Consider the following 17,982-nt stretch of genomic DNA (forward strand, 5'->3'; position numbering starts at 1 on the left):
CGAGTAGTTAAAGTATTCGCTCATCGCGCCAACGTCCTGAGTTCGATTCCCATCATGCGATCGTCTCGTCATTTTCTGGTATCCTCCGCCATAATATTGCTAGAACATTGCGAATGCCATACTCATAAAATAACAGTTACAGTTCAAGATGTCATTCAACTGTTATCTTTACAGATGGTCCAGCCACGGTGGAGGCTATTCAGACAGCATGTCAAGTTGACAGCTCACAGTTTGTGTATGGGACATAGTTGAACATGTACATCAGCAGACCGCAGGGCCTTAGCTATCTGATGTAGGACGCGCTCAAAAGGAGTGTGGAGCCAGGAGGACTATGTGAAGCTTCGTATCTAAACAAAACAAGAAAACACGACGAAAATCAGCCGACGAATGGATCTTACATAAGCCAGCCATAATTCATATTTCGTATGATCTGGAATAAATGCACACTCAACACCGTAACTTTAAATCTCCTCATCAATCCATTTATGTGAAGCATCAAAGTGACATGAGCATTGCTGTAAACCAAACTTAATCTGTATCATGTTTCGTTCAAAGCTGTGCTAAGCCTTATCAACCGTATTGATGTTTATCACATCTATACTGCATTATTACTCACAAATCAGAAACGGCGTGATTTAAAACTAGAAAAATATTTTTTTTAAATAATCCTTATATGATCCTACACTACCCAATAAAAGTTAATTAGACTCACTTCAAGCACTCGCTATATGTTATGTCAATATATAAGGTTACATCGAAGATGAATTTCTCCACTAACGTGGGGGAACCAACTGCACACTTTATGCAGATGAATTGCACGAGGATCATGCATCAATGTGCTGAAACGCATGTGCAAATATCGTGCATGTGAACAGCTGCGTTTTGGTGTAAACCTTTGTTAAGAATTTGTCAAGTTTCATCATTTATTGAACTCATGACAATAATCTATTCAACGTTACGGATTGGCTGTACAATACATCAATTCATGTGTAAGCAGTACCTTTTAACAGTATGGAATATTTTGCAAAATCTGGTTTAGAACAGTTGACTGAAGTAAGTGGCTAAGTTGACGCTAGTGAGTCTAAACTTTTGATGGGTAGTTTATTTGCTTACGTCCAGTATGACATTATTCACAATTTCACATATCATGACAAATTTCCATACCTGAATTGTTTAATATTTTCTTAACTGAACCTTGCGGTATTGTCCATTGTATAAGTGAAACGTCTTGATTTACATTTTGCTATATTTGCATTTTGGCCTCAAAAGAATATTCATTCCCTTTCACATACCTGCAGCAAATGTCATGAAACCAGTTAAAGAACTCCCGATCCTTTCATATTGCTACAGGTAATGCCAGATGAACTAATCTAAAACCTGTTTTCTGTAAATGCATCTTGCTTTAATTTTCACACGCTGCCATTGCAATTAATTAATTATCTTTGCATGAATTTATTCATCTGTCCATGAAAGGGAACGATATGTTTGTGTACCAAACCCATGATAGCTAAACACCTTTATATGTATAATACTGATTATTGTTAAATGAACAAATAAATGTTGTGGCCAAAAATCTATTTTGTCATGTTACATATTACCTGATTACCAACATACAGGAATTGTCTTCTCCAATACTGACAGTACACGGGATACCAAACATCACGATAATCCGGCTTATATGAATAATGATGAGACGTGCGTTTCGTTTGTTTCGCTGTGATGCACTTCGTTACTGCTCAGCTGCGCAGCTTACTTTTGAGTAAGATCAAATGTAACCAGAGATTCAATAGTTTCCATTATAACTAAAATATTACGTTGGATATATATGGCAATGTGTTCTTGTCCAAATCCATTGCTTGATAATGTCAATCCCAGGTAATTTCCGTTACACACCCATAAATAATTTCCGGAGTAATATTAGTTAAGGAATTGGGTCTTCGCAACTGGAATGGGATACCACGCACAAATAAAGTCTGACAATCTCATCTCCTGTTTCGATTCTTTCAAGCATTTGTTATTGAAGACTATAATTCATTTTCACATGAGCATGTCATTGTGACAAGCCAGTTAAAGGGACATATGCATAGTTATTGCACTTGCAATGTAAACAGGAACAACACTTATTTATGCGAATACATTGACTTATTTACGTGACAGCCAGTTAAAGTGACATGTGCATCGTTGCAATGTAAACATGAACAGCAGACATTTATTTAGGCGAATACATTCACTTATTTACGTGACAGTCAGTTAAAGGGACATGTGCATAGTTATTGCACTTGCAATGTAAACATGAACAGAAAACTCTTATTTAGGCGAATACATTGACTTATTTACGTCACAATCAGTTAAAGTGACATGTGCATAGTTATTGCACTTACACTGTAAAAAGGAATCACTGGTAAAAGACGCCTCTTTCTTCTCAGTGCATATTTAATATCATATCATACGACAATACACACAAAAGAAAGAAACTTCACAACACCACTGTTTTGGAAGCGTGGAGATAACAATGCACGATAGTAAACACACTGGTCAACATGTATTCATTTAAAGAACGGGATCACAGATGGCCGAAATGCTTGTGCAGAGTTGCGTATCTCATTTGTGTCAGGACATGCCTTCATTGGAGTTGGATGTCGGGGGTTTTCAGGATTTTGATCACTGATTTGTCAGCACCTAATTTCACCTTTTTTCACCCGTTTCCTATCTCAATAAATTAGAATGGTATACCGGAAATACTGTTCCTGGTTAGCTGTTACGTGTTGAGTGCCAAGGTGAAACTACAAGTTAACCGGAAACCAGTCCGTAACAGAACACGATGTGAAACAACACACAACAAAGTGATGGGATGCAATTGACAATTATATTCTAAAATTATTCGTGTTCACAAACCAAATCACCATACAGGTACAGTACCGGTACAAAATCAAAGGCACTATAATAAATAACAAGTGATTATAACAGACTGAGTAAATATATACAATGGTGACAATATTCACCTCACACGACAATGGTCAAATTTGCAAAACAGGCCCAGACTGAGTATCGGGGGTAAGAATGATCACCACACAAGGTCTTCTTGTAACTGTGATGTGAGATGAGGCAAGAGTTATCTCCCGTGAAACAGGCACTAAAAAGACAGGAACGCAGAATATCAGAATATTATAGAACGTTTTCTGGCTTTGATTTTCATTCGTTGTCTTTGGAGAAGGTCTAACTCGCTGCAACACAGTTTTCCTGATTTCTATTTTATTATACGTGTTTCAGTAACCACGGATATGAGAGTTATAATTGGTCTTCAGCAACCAACCTTCTTATAAGAGGCGACTAACGGGATCGGGCGGTGAGGCTTGGTTGCACTGATACATTTCATCGTATGTCAGTGGCGGAGATCGATGCTAATGCTGTTAATCTTTATCATATTTGCTCTATTGTACATGTCTGCACCACGCATGTGAAGAAAGTGTTGCAGCTACTTATTGCACGTCACGTGATAGCTACACGGTGACACATCCCGCGATATCTATCACAAATCAGTCGGCAGAGATACACGTCCCAGCCATGTCGACAAAAACACTGGGGAACTTTGTGCAGTGTCCTGTGTGCAGGACCAGGTATGATCGGCTATGAATTCTGTATCAAGGTTGCATGTCCAGGAGGTTCACTTGTTTCATTTTGTATCAGTATATTTGATTCGCTGTAACTTAAACGATTGATCTGGAGTGTACTGTGTGCAGGACCAGGTATGATCGGCGATGAATTCTGTATCAAGGTTGCATGTCCAGGAGGTTCACTTGTTTCATTTTGTATCAGTATATTTGATTCGCTGTAACTTAAACGATTGATCTGGAGTGTCCTGTGTGCAGGACCAGGTATGATCGGCGATGAATTCTGTATCAAGGTTGCATGTCCAGGAGGTTCACTTGTTTCATTTTGTATCAGTATATTTGATTCACTGTAACCTAAACGATTGATCTGTTTTGGTTTATGGAATTAATGTTGTTTACCAAGCTGACGATCTGACACGATAAACCCCAGTTTATCCCACATTTCATTAGACCTTGCAAAAACAGATTTGGTTTACTGGTTTGGTCTGATTTTTAATATATATATACAGTATCGCTTTCTTCCATAGCCACGCCCCCACCAACGGCGCGCTGAAGGATGGCGTCTATGCTTCAACTTGTGAAAACTGTGGTCACTTCTTCAAGTTCAAGGCCACAGGTCCTCTCAAGTCCACTGTCACCTTCACCATAAATAGAACTTCCTACACAGGTACATGACTGCGAATACATGTATAGTGTCCATAAAATAGGCAGACTTCTGTATCTTCAACCAATCGGTCACCAGCATAAAACTGAAATACAAAATACATATATAACTAACTGTACTTAACTAATGTTATGTTAATTCCTATGCACAAGAATCCCTGATCACCATATGACTGGCGAGCTGAACACTTCATACATAGGCATTTGATCGAATTGTTAAGATGTATCCTCTGTCATAAAGTTAACGATGGTGGAACCGCCTTCTTCGTTCCAGTAACAACAGTTACTGTTACTTTTGACATGCAATATTGTAGTCCAAGAACACACAGCAATGACACATTGACCAGTTTCCTTTAAATGTTGTATCTGTTTAACGTTCGAGAATGTTTTTTCTGATTTCAGTTGGCAACGAGTATGCCGCGGCCCTCTCCCTGAATGAGTTCATGAGGTCCCAGGGTGTGTCCTATGGCACCAAGGCGATGTGTATAGAGGGAGGGTGTGGCGTGTGCCTCGTCACTACCACACTGTATGATCCCATCACAAAGGCCGTGCAGACCTACACAGTCAACTCGGTAGGAGCTTAATACGTCACTGGATCACTGTACTGATAGATTACATCATTGCATTTAGATGAAACTATGACAATCCAAATGAGAGACCCACGACATTCGATTCTATATATGTACAATTATCAAGGCGATCATAACTGTTAAGGTAATGCTTCTGGGGGCATATTCAGCAGTCTTTAACATATATAACGTATCTGATTTCCTTTAGTGTTTGGTTCCCCTGTACACGTGTGACGGCATGCAAGTGACAACCATCGAGGGTCTGGGCAACCCCAGGGATGGCCTACACCCGATACAAGACCGTCTGGCACAGTACAATGGCTCTCAGTGTGGCTTCTGTAGCCCCGCCCAGGTCATGAATATGTATGGGTAAGACATTCAAGATATCTATGGAAGTTCACAATGGCTCCACTCAGGTCATGAATATGTATTGGGGAGATATTCCATGATATGTATGGAAGGTCACATTGGCTCTCAGTGTGGCTACTGTTGCCAAGGTAGGTCAAGTCTTCAAGATATGTATGGAAGGTCATGAATATGTATGGAAAATGTCTTCAAGATGAACAGTAGATGGTTTTTAATGTGTTTATGGAAGGTTTGCAACATACACTTGAAACACGACCACCAATACTGTCAACACGTATCTTAAATACAAAACTTTAGTGCAAAAGAATATCCAGCCTTAACTATCTACAGGAACATATTCAATATGGTGTAAAGGGTACGTAAATGTGGAAATTGTATTCAAAACTCATAATGAATCACCAACATTATTTAAAATGTGTACAGTATCATGTCAAGATCGGATTCGTCAAAAACATTATATACCACGAGTTGGCACGGATACGGATGTACGTAGGTACATCAGAGCCTACACTCCACAAGATAATTAATTCAATCAAAACGTTTTCACTCATTGACAGTTATTACGTAATTAAGTAGCAGCACACACAGACCTTCCACGATCTCTATACTGTTCCACATGCGATCAGCAAAGAGATATGAAATCGATAATATTACATTTATCAAAAATGTAATACTGAGTGATCGATAACACCGGTTATTCCACAGGGTGGTGGGTAGCCCAGCGGTTAAAGAGCCTGCTTACTTCGCTGAAGACCTGGGTTCGATTTCTCACATGGGTACAAGGTGGAGAGCCCACTTCTTGTGTTTCCCGAAATTGCTAGAATATTACTGAAAACCTTACTCACGAACTACTAATCCACACAGTACAATGCTCCTGTTTTAGGTTACTGAAGAGGACCCCCAAACCCACCATGCAGGAAGTAGAAAATGCCTTTGACACGACTGTCTGCCGGTGTACAGGTCGGTTGGATCCTATTCATTGTTATAATCTCTTTACAAAGATGGTTCCAGTGTTTATTTACATTATTTGTCATTGACGGGATGTTGTTAGTTGTAATATGTTGAGTTAAAATATATAGCACAACACATTTTACATGTCATCGCTGCATCAGCTTATGTAAATTTAAGTACTGGATATACTATGTATACACTATATATATATATATATATATATATATATATATATATATATATATATATAGTGTAGATAGATAGATAGATAGATGGATAGATATAGATAGTCCACACTAGGTATGCTCATAGTGTTATTACCCCGGATAACCCAAGCTGCCTGTTAGGCGCTAGAAGGTTATAGTCATATGACTTTTTCCACCGGGTACCCATTTTCCTGCTGGGTGAACAGAGACAATTTTGAACAAACATTGCCTATGAGACCACATGTGTCACATGTGCTTCGTTGTGGGGCAGGACTCAAGTCCTAGAAACTCTCAGGAGTCAAGCTGCCAAACACGGTCACCCATCCAAGGACTCTCCGAGCTCGACGCCGAGATAGATAGATAGATAGATATAGATATATATAGTATATATGTATATAGACACATACATATATATACAATACATACACATAGATTGTACACTTACATGCTGAACACATAGAGTACACTTACATCTCACGGGATTATCAATGCAAATATGACAAAAATCTCGTTTGATATCCCTCTAACGAAACAAGATTGTGTTGAGGTCCGAGAGAAAAACGAGCTGAGTGTACATGTAGAAAAATAGAAGAATTGTAGGATTAACTGAGCAAACGCTGATTTCTCATTAGAAACATTGCTAATTTGTTCGGAAATATGAAACTTTCAACGTGGAAATACATCCGAACACTAATGATCAATTTACTGCCTAAGATGTGTAGCGTGTTCTGCCCTACCGTCATGAAAGATTAATTGCTTTTATTGCCTCACGAATATCAAAATGTTGTTGAACATTTCGTGTTGAATAAGTAAAAACGAATTCGAATTGTTAGACTTATATAACAACAGTATTAGTGAATCAATAACATGAGACCAGGAACTCTTAGTTTTGTTACATTTTAGACAACAGATTTTACTACTGTGAAACTCTCAACAACTGTCACAAGTCGCCAAATATGAAGTTTCGAACACTCGGTGTTCTTGATCGGTTATTGTGTGACCGCGTGATCTGCACATGATAAACAGTTTACAATTGCGTCAGCATAAACATTTTAGCAAAAAAAGCTTCCAAGGACAGATAGCAAGTCACATGCACGCTCATACGGGTATGCGAACTATCCTGATCTGATAACTCTAGATAATATGAGATCAGAATGTAGAGTACATGTTACCCTTATTCACAGCATAAATATAACACCAAACATAAACACAAGAGTATATGACTGTTTGATGTCGTTGTTAAGGAATGACGTGACATGACAAGGAAACACTAAAGGCTATCTACCTGGCCTAGAGTGGCAGTTTCCTATTGCACAGGTTATCTCGTAACCTTGTCTATAAACAGATTACCACGCCATGATAATACCTGATATTAAGTGTTATCAATGTTATGTGTGCACTTGAACAGATGTATTACACAGGCGTTTGCATTTCCAGCACGTATTATCTTTCCTTCGTGTAAAATACTAATTTCATTGGTCAATTTCGCTTTAACAGGTTTCCGTGTCACCCCTCCCAGGAGAAAATATTACCCGCTGCCACGGTAACCCCACACTCTCCCCCGACAAGCTGTATCGCTATCAATCGTATGACGTCATAATATGACGCATGCAGTGCACTGAGTTCGAAAACCGTTCGATTAGCTGTTTTGGGGTTCACTATGTACACATTTACCGACTTTCACGGATTTAATTATACTATATTTTATACATTGAACCGTTTGCACACTCAAGTTAAACATACTTAACCATTTTTATAGCATTTTTTAGCTTGTCAGAATATGTGTCACTGATTTAAAAAAAAACAGGCGAGAAACAGACGCTATTTTGTTGACATGTCATATAGCCTGGAGCGATCTTCAAAATAAAATATAATGATATCTTATACAGTGAACATGTCGGTAAGATAAATACTTTGTATGCTTCTCCCTCGAGTAATACGGTCTGATGTACGCCTTTTTATAGCCGTGTCATCCCTCGCCTAACGGTTTGGGTGACACTGCTACCCTCGAGAGAAGCATACAACTTATATTGACGTACACGTCAACAGGAAATAAACTGGTCGAAATCGAACAATAAATATTTAATTGAACAGAGATTACAGAGCAGTTTCACCATGAGCCTAAAAGCGTTTATCAATGATGATGAGTCAGCAACAAAAGAAATATTTGGACCGAAATATTTAAACTACCCTCCACTGTATTGTTGAAGAAACATTGAAATCCGAACCCTTTTATTGATTGTTTCCGAGCCGATTGACCATTAGCAAACATGTATGCGTAGAAGACGAGATAAACCTTAAGTAGGACATGAGTGATAAGGTCAAACATGATGTTCCCAAGATATGACCTTGAACCGACCCTCATTATCATTTGTTCCACAGGGTAATTATGATATTAACTTTGATAAGTTCTGTTTCATGTAATATATCTGATTTTCAGCGATACTGTGAATACATGTTATGAGCGAATATATGCACACTGACCATATCTTGCAGGCTACAGACCAATCCTGGACGCGATGAAGTCCTTTGCTGCTAACGCTGCACCAAATCTTCCTGGAGGCACCATTGACATAGAGGTAAAACGGTGTTGAATGTGCACGTGTCCTGATAATGGGCACCTTGATGGACGATGGGAGGATCTTTTGGTTGCCGTTTCAGATTTGTAATGGGTAATATACAGTGCTGCAGATTTCGTATGACATTAAGGTGACATTTCATTGAGGAACATGATGTTATTCAGGAACTGGACAAGATTTGCAAGAAGACCGGAAAGACGTGCACAGGACGCTGTTCATCTGAGAGACAGACTGACCCGGAGCAGGTGCCCCTCCACATTGTGCTGCAGGGGTCACAGTGGTACAAACCAACCACCACGCAGCAGCTCTACGCCCTCCTCGGCCAACACCAAGCAGACAACTACAGACTCGTCTTTGGGAATTCTGGATATGGTATGCACATTGTGTTTCCCTGCTAACATTTAAAACGTGTCTTGTATGCACAAATCTATTTTTCACAAGGTGGCCTATATAATAATCCGTAATTTATTCATATGAACTTCTTCGGATGAATTATCCAGGTACTCAACATAGAACCGTATCAGGTTTATCTCAAACATTTAATCCCTTACAGTATAATCTTGCACTTAAAATTGTTGTTTTGAGTCCGATTCGAATTGTAGGATAAGCCATATTAAAGTCCCCACTACAGAGTGAGAGAAATTCTGCGACAAGTTAGTTATAATGAAAAGAGTGATATTAACTTAGCTTTTGAAACGATTTTTTTACGGCCAATGGGCTCTGGGTATTTTACATAGTTGAAAGGACTATTTAATACATATAATCAGGAATAATGATGAACATATATATTTGGATTACTTTTTGTTAAGTATTGAACATTACTCCAGGTGTGATCATTCATATTATTGAAGTAATTTACTGATGATTCTTTCAGGCGTGTATAAGGAGATCGGTCCATGGACAAGTGACGTCCTCATTGACCTTCGTGGCATCCAGGATTTCTATGACATTTCAGTATGTTCAAATGTATACATGACAACAGAAAAATGTTATAAAACAAAACCATACATGTTTCTTTCTGTCTCTATAGATGCCCACTTCGTGATCAGATCGTGATCGAGGTGGTGTATTGTTGGCTAAACAGAACTCAAGATCAGAGCCACCTGTCACAATCTGATCCTTTCAAATGTGCTTCAAAATGGAGTTTGTGGACTTGAATGATTTTTCACTGCTTCGTTTTGATGATGCCCCAACTTTGAAAACTGTGACGATATGCCAATAAATATATTATATATAGATTGTATTTGATTACAATGTATCAGAAAAAGCTCCGATTTATAAGACAATATGAGTTGTGATGTTTCGAGCTTTAATGAGTAAAACCATGAGCGGACATTTTCAAATTTACAACCTATTGCTGTATACATGTTCCAGACATAGAAAACTAAACGAGTGTCTAGAAATCTGTAATCAAATTATGATTCTTCTCTTTTACCACACATTATGACATAACTTGATATTATTATCACCAGGTGGACACCTCCAATGTAACGTTTGGTTCCAGCATCACCCTGACCAATCTGATAGAGGTCTTTACAGAAAACAGCACCAAACCTGGCTTGTCTTACTTCCGTGACTTCGCGAACGGCGTGGCTCTCATTGCTTCCACTGGAGTCAGAAATGTGAGAAGTAATGGAAACCAAATATAAATATATACTTTCTCTAATGTTTTCTTATTTTCAATGACTGAATCAGCGTCACTGTGAAGTTGATATGGTGCATATCTGTTCGAAGGAAGTAAAAGGACATTGTGTCAGTGCATTGTATCCCATAATTCGGGACACTGTTACTAATCTGAAACTTCATTAAATCTGAAAAAACTTCCGTCTTCAGGCACATCCTTAGAAACAGTGATGTTGTCAGTACGGCATTACTATGACGCAGTTCATAAAAGTTCAGATGTAACAAATATCTTACATGCTGACAGGCTGAATGCTGTTCTGTTTGCAGAAGACAGTTATTGGATATTCATTTTTCTGATATATGAGTGAGTGAGTTTAGTTTTACGCCGCACTCAGCAATATTCCAGCTATGTGGCGGCGGTCTGTAAATAATCGAGTCTGTACCAGACAATCCAGGGATCAACAGCATGACCATCGATCTACGTAATTGGGATACGATGACTTGTGTCCACCTTCTGACATATTAGAATACGGGTAGAATGTGTGTTTCAGTTGGGCAGCTGGGCAGGGAATCTGATGCTGAAGAACCTCAAAACTGAGTTCCCGTCTGATGTCTTCACCATGTTCGAGACAGTCGGAGCGACGCTAACTATTGGTAAGGAATGGGGCTATGATATACAGGACATTCAAGTGAGAATCAAGTGAGAAAGTGAGGTCGTTCATAGAGACTTCCCTTCAACAACTGAGCCTGTGCCCTTAGCTTGGTTGACACTTATTGCAGTACCGTTCAGTACCAACAACAAAATCATCATTGGCATCGTGACTGTGTCCAGCATCCTTTTTAAAAAACTGTGGAATGCCATCATTAATTTTGTTTTGGATGGAAAGATAATCATCAGACAAATAAATGTGCACAAACTTCTTTCAACCCCAACTTCTTTTCTGGTTCCACTCTGTTGCTTGTCAATAGTATCCTTTATGGTCCAGTATAATGATACAAGATCTGTTAGCCACTATGTAAAATGATGGGATATTTTAGAATCAGTCAAATCACCTTTCTTTGGAGGAAGTATTGTTCGACCTATGCACAACCAAGGTAAAACAATTTCTGGATCTATGATAGAATTGAAACAGTAAAACATGCACTGGTGCCGTATTTGATTTGGACATTCTGATTACTATTTTCAGGCATTCAAGTGTAATGAAACACGACAATATAGATTTTACTGTTTCTTGTACATTATTTTGGTAATCGTCTACCCATGGTCTCTCGAGGATGGTGTTGCCTGGTAGAGACAAATGTTTCCAAAATCTATTCCAGGAATCCATAGTGGGTCTTCCTCATCAGTGACTTCAGTTGTTGTAAAAAATACTTCATCATTCTTGAAAAGTATATTTTGTTTGATGTCCAAATCTTTTCTTCTTTCTGCCAACATCATTAAGTTTGCATTCAAGTACCCGATGGTCACAAACCATGTACATCTATCTTTGTGTAGGATCGAGTGATGGCACAGAGAAATCATACAGTCTCATGGACTTCCTGACGCTAGACATGAAGGGCAAGGTCATCCTGTCTATCACACTGCCAACATTTCCATCTGGAGATGTGTATGTGAAGACCTTCAAGGTTACTCAGAGACACCAGGTACATAGTTTAAACAATGCCCCCTTGGATTCAGGTACATAATGTGATTGTATAGTGGCTCGAAATAGGCAATAAAAAAACAAAATACATCATTAAAGTTCATGTTCATGTCTTGCAACGTAGGATGCCAGGTACAGAACATACTTTTCAATCTATGCTGATGTTAGATGACACCATGTTATGTAGGGCTTGGGTGAAACAGGCGACAACGCACTAGTGTTGGGAATTGGTTAAAATCTCATAATTGATGATTGCTTCATTACAACCGATCAATCATCGAAAATATTTGGTTAGCGTCATTTATGAATTTTCCTGGCTATTTTTGTTAATGCACAAAACCATAAAAAACCATGTAGTTCTTTGGGGTGTTTTCTGGGCAAATTTCACATCGTGAAAGGATAACTAATATGTTAGGAACATAAATGTCTTGGGGTCTTGTATAAATTCAATCATGACTTGGAACGAGCTTGTAGTGCTCATGAAATGTAACTGACAAAACCAACCTTGTGAAAAATATTGTTAATGCAAAAAGTGTTCCAGAATTGTTTGTGTTCGATTATGAGAAAAAATGATCTATGGCTTGGTCGTTTAGTCACTGCGACCAATCTTCGATTATTTCAATTAATCGGACCACCACTACAACGCACTGACATATCCATTTACTTCTTCCAGAATGCTCACAGCTATGTAACAGCAGGCTTCAGGATGCAGCTGGACAGAAGCAACAACTTCCTGGTCAAGACCAAACCATCCCTGGTCTATGGTGGTGTCAGCAAGACCTTGGTGAGTCATAGATCTGCAATTTAGAAATATTATCAATTAGGTATGATGTTAAAGCCTACACAATGTTCGAGATGTAATACATAATACAACACGGACTTCACACATATTGTATGTGAAAGGATAAAGATACTGTACACATAACCGTATTAAAATTACGCTTCTTACTTTGATATCCTTAACGTAATGGCGTACAATAATGACAAATTTCCTAATTTCCTAGGTCCACGCAAGCAACACAGAGGCGTTTCTGCAGGGCAAACAACTGGGTGACTCTTCAGTCCTGAGAGGTAAGAGACAGAGAAACTGATAGGGGTGGGTATTGCAAGGAATGTTCACATTGCGATAAATTACGATGCGAAAGCATATATTGCGATATGTATTGCAATATATTGCAAGAAGTTTTCTTTAACAAAAGATACGTATAATCGAGTTAATGCTTGATATATAAAGTAAAAACACAACAAAATCACAATGCTTGATTAGGCGTTAATAAAAACTTTTAATCATGACAAAATACAAATGTAAATAATGTTTGGCACAAATGAAACAAAGAAAGGAACAATTTAAAAATGGAAATATCCGAAGATTTCCGAGTGTTACGAAGTTTTCCGAATGCATGTCAAAATACCGGTTTTCGATCTGCGTATCGCAATACGTATCGTTTTCATGTCTGAACCGGTAAATACCGGTAAACCGGTTATATTGCGCAGCCCTAGAAACTGAGAAAGAAGGCATATTCCATACTATAAGCTATGCCATAGTTTATGCTACCATGCTTCTGTAATGATTACTGAAACATGTCATGCTCATTCAAGGAGAGATGAATTATGTAGCAAAACGGCGTAACTTTTATGATTGCCAGTTATTCCCTGCTGGGAACTTGGTGCCTTAAATAACTTTATATTTTTCATTTCATCATTTGCAGGAGCTGTAGCGACTCTGTCGGCCGAGCTGGTCCCCGACACTACCCCTGACCTGTCCAGTCCAACCTACAGGAAGAGCCTGGCCATGTCTCTGTTCTATAAGGTCAGTATCAGTCATCGTTGTCTGACTGAAACATTTTATTATATTGCTACGAATGTCACCTTTTCTAACTTTGGCTAGTTGTTCTAATTACAAAGATAAAACCATTAGCTGCAATATTGATGAATTTACGGTTGACAGTTAACTGCTATAGTGAGTTAGTGGAGTGAGTTAGTTGGGGTTTTCGCAGCTTTTAGCAATATTCCAACAATGTCACGGCGGGGGACACCAGAAATAGGTTTCACATGTGGGGAATCTAATCCGGGTCTTCGGCGTGACGAGCCAACGCTTTAGTCAGTTGGCTACCCCTCCGCCCTGCTAATTGAATAGTGGATGCTGCACATGCCAACTGTACATTCTCTCTGTATTCCATGTGAGTGTTCATTTCTTAAGCAGACACCAGGTGTCCTGTGTATATGTGTCATAGATCATTGTTTAAAATCACTTGATATAAAATGAATACATTTCAGTGCGTGCTCGGCATGTGTGGTGAGAAGGCAGCGGCAAGATTCCAGAGTGGAGGCACCAACTTGATACGGCCCGTGTCTTCAGGCACTCAGACATATGACACCCGTAAAGATGAATATCCCCTGACTAAACCTATGATCAAAACTGATGCAGCCCTACAGGTAAATAACAGCTTTATGAGTTGTACAGATTCCACACGGTTCACCCCACATGAAACAATGGGAGCTCACGATCGTCATCCATTCTCTGCGTATTGTGATTATAGAGCGAGGTGGGTTTGACGGTGGGTTTTTCGAGTTATATCACGGTGTGTCAACTGTGGGAGCAAATTCCGAAGTTATGCACGTTTTAGAGTGTGTAGTATTCCAGCTAGATGGCACAGGTCTGTAAATACTCGATTCTGGACCAGACAATCCAGTGATCAACATCATGATTATCAATCTACGCAACTGGTATACGATGACATGGCATTGTGTCAACCAAGTCAGCAAGTCTGACCACCCGATCCCGTTAGTCGCCTTTAACGACAAGCATGGGTTACTGAACATCAATTCGAAGCCGGATCTTCACAGGTTCGTGAAAAAATGACACACTACGACACGTTAACATGTCGACAGGACAGGTGTTTGACGTTTACCGCTTACGATGAAACCAGCGAGTCTTCCAAGTAACTTTCTTCATGTACGGATAACACAATTCTGATGAGTACTGCCACATATAATAAATGTATATTCTGAATATGGCAAGGCACGACATGCTGATATTCTTAGTCAAACCTAAATGCAAACAGTTAAACATATTAGACAGGTTAATTGTAATAGAAACACGTTGCATATGATGCCATATAAATGTATGATCTCGCTGCTGTGATCCTTTGTATTGGATCAATATATTTTGGTTCTAAATCACAACGAAACACTTGTACAACCGTCCGACATCATTAGGTAGTATGTTTTGCTGAGTTAACTATTACCTTGCAACTTACATTCGGTAATGTGATTTTCTTTTAACTCATAATATTGATTTTTCGGGAACATTAAAAAATGTAATTTTGTTCCAATCACGATTTTAGTAGCGTATCTGAGTACAAGAGTTTCGGCATAGGTGCATTTTCAATTATATGAAGCTTCGTGTGTGTTTTAGACATCCGGAAGGGTCAAGTTCGTTAACGACATCCCTCCTGTCCAGGAAGAGCTGTGCGCGTCGTTCGTCATCACCAGCGTCGGTAACGCCGAAATAGACACCGTGGACACTTCTGCAGCCCTGGTAACCATCATATACTTGGAAACATAAAAAAATCGCGAATATATACATAAAATTCGATACACCATAGACATATATAAGTTAAAGTAAACAGGTGATATTGAAACATGCATAGAAGTATGTATAGAGATGATATACTTGACAAAACATGCCTGTGTAACTGAAACCCCGTGTATTATTTCCCGAAATCTTATTGCGGGCAATGCTGTTTCGACAGAGTTATCCTGGAGTCCTACGGTACATCTCTGCAGCAGACGTACCAAAGGGGGGCAGCAATAATTTCAGCTACTCACCAACCAACATTGAGGAGGTAAAATATAAATACAGTATTGGTGTATTTACTACGTCAGGCCAAGATCATATCACATTGTAGTCTCCGAACGGCCGAAAGAGCACTTGGCAGTCACACTTGCTGCTGAATTTGAATTTGTATATGCAACTTAAAAGTAAAAGTATCTTCATGGAGCATGCTGGTCGTAAAGTATTACACACACGTGGAACCACTGTGCTGGTCATACATTAACTTGCTGGTGCAACCTAAGTCTGTCGACCGTGACCAGGGATAGAATTGATATTCAGTAACCCATGCTTGTCATAAGAGGGGACTAACGGAATCGGATGGTCAGGCTCGCTAACTTGGTTGACACATGTCATCGTATCCCAACTGCGTAGATCGATGCTGTTGATCACTGGATTGTCTGGTCCAGGTTCGATTATTTACAGACCGCCGCCATATAGGTGGAATATTGCTGAGTGAGGCGTAAAACTAAACTCACCCACTTATGTTATTTAAATCGTTTAGTGTTATGGATGTAGATATGTATAAATTTAAAAACATTCTGATTTTCACGAAGCGAGAGACCTGCATTGCCATTTAAGATGAGATTAATATCAATACATGCTCTATTATTCACTATATTTTCTAAAGAGGTTAACATTTGTTCTCTTTGAATTATATATAATGGACATTCAAGAAAATAATGAAAAGCATTTTCACAATTATGGCCACACTGACAAAGTGCATCATTTCTAACATTAATTCTGAATAAATCATAATCAAGTGTTTACATTACTCGTACCTTGACGATGCAGCCTACGCTGGGCGTGAAGCATTACATCTTCCTTGCTGTTCTGATTGTAACAGGCGGCACACATGAACACACCTTGATGGCTACCACCTTGAATAAACCATGGTTTATTTGTGATCAGGGTTACATTGAATTATAAATACATTATTTGACATTCACGTTTTCTGATAAAGTTCCAATACCTATTATTCCATTTCCGAAAAAAAACGTGTATTTGATTAACACAATGTAAAGGCCCATTTATCAGGCCTTATGACACAAGGCTCAGAGAATACCACTTAATATGACTAAAAAGAACCATATAAATATTTAGTCTGGCGTTTAGATGTGGAGCCAAGTGTTAAACGTGAAGGTGCAACTCTGTGAATGTAACAGGTAGGAAATAATGTCCAGGTTATCTGTTGACAGTTGTTCTGCAGTGGGAAGGTTGTCTACAGTGGTCAACCCATTGGTATCATCGTTGCAGGTAAGGCATCTGGACTTAAGACGTAATCTGTTTACGGCAGGGGTGGAAATAACCCATTGCCCGACGCCCGAGTCCAGTGTTTTTTTCTGTCGGCAAGCAAATTTGTATATAACACTGTATCGGTGTCTAGTTGACTTTCAAATATTAATTATGTTGTTTATTTAAAAAAATCAACAAGAAAACGGCCGGTATAGTGGGCAAATTATCAGGGCAAGTGATTTTAAAGGCCACTGTACCGGAGTACACTAGCAATTTTAAAGTTATTTTCACCACTGTTACGAGATGTCCACTTTCCCTTACACGGTTCTGATCTGGTGGTCTGATCTGATTCGATGACCTGAGGCCCGTTTCACAAAGGGACCGTAGCGCTGAGACTATCGTAACTCCCATACTTTAACACAGAGTTATGACCGTGGTAGATCAGCGATAGGTTTGTGAAACGGGCACCTCGATGATCGATGTCATCGTAACCCCAATTTACGTTGATCGATTACCGTGATGATACAACACAATGTCATGATTACACACAATGCCATTAGAAAGTGAGTTGAGTGAGTGAGTTTAGTTTTACGCCACACTCAGCAATATTCCAGCTATATTGCGGCGGTCTGTAAATAATCGAGTCTGGACCAGATAATCCGGTCATCAACAGCATGATCATCGATCTGCGCAATTGGGA

The 17,982-nt window shown here is 39.1% G+C and overlaps 1 protein-coding gene across 3 annotated transcripts in view; it reads left to right on the top strand.

Annotated features, from left to right (window-relative positions):
* The window catches only part of LOC124268730 (xanthine dehydrogenase-like), a 103,077-nt gene that overhangs the window by 42,570 nt on the left and 42,525 nt on the right, over positions 1-17,982 (top strand). The window contains exons 1-18 of one of the 3 annotated variants that reach the window (XM_046703758.1): positions 3,528-3,617; positions 4,139-4,278; positions 4,677-4,846; positions 5,052-5,212; positions 6,093-6,169; positions 8,863-8,945; positions 9,110-9,317; positions 9,820-9,899; positions 10,418-10,567; positions 11,120-11,222; positions 12,064-12,212; positions 12,885-12,995; positions 13,216-13,282; positions 13,921-14,021; positions 14,489-14,647; positions 15,630-15,752; positions 15,967-16,059; positions 17,246-17,303. In XM_046703758.1, coding sequence (XP_046559714.1) covers positions 3,565-3,617; positions 4,139-4,278; positions 4,677-4,846; positions 5,052-5,212; positions 6,093-6,169; positions 8,863-8,945; positions 9,110-9,317; positions 9,820-9,899; positions 10,418-10,567; positions 11,120-11,222; positions 12,064-12,212; positions 12,885-12,995; positions 13,216-13,282; positions 13,921-14,021; positions 14,489-14,647; positions 15,630-15,752; positions 15,967-16,059; positions 17,246-17,303 — 2,086 coding nt within the window. In that variant the 5' untranslated portion in view covers positions 3,528-3,564. Of the gene's footprint in view, positions 1-3,527; positions 3,618-4,138; positions 4,279-4,676; positions 4,847-5,051; positions 5,213-6,092; positions 6,170-8,862; positions 8,946-9,109; positions 9,318-9,819; positions 9,900-10,417; positions 10,568-11,119; positions 11,223-12,063; positions 12,213-12,884; positions 12,996-13,215; positions 13,283-13,920; positions 14,022-14,488; positions 14,648-15,629; positions 15,753-15,966; positions 16,060-17,245; positions 17,304-17,982 lie in introns of those variants that run through there. The other 2 variants (XM_046703759.1, XM_046703757.1) reach the window with 2 other exon arrangements.

This window comes from Haliotis rubra, unplaced genomic scaffold (assembly GCF_003918875.1).
Source record: "Haliotis rubra isolate DU_JTF1 unplaced genomic scaffold, ASM391887v1 Scf14, whole genome shotgun sequence".
Lineage (NCBI taxonomy): Eukaryota > Metazoa > Mollusca > Gastropoda > Lepetellida > Haliotidae > Haliotis > Haliotis rubra.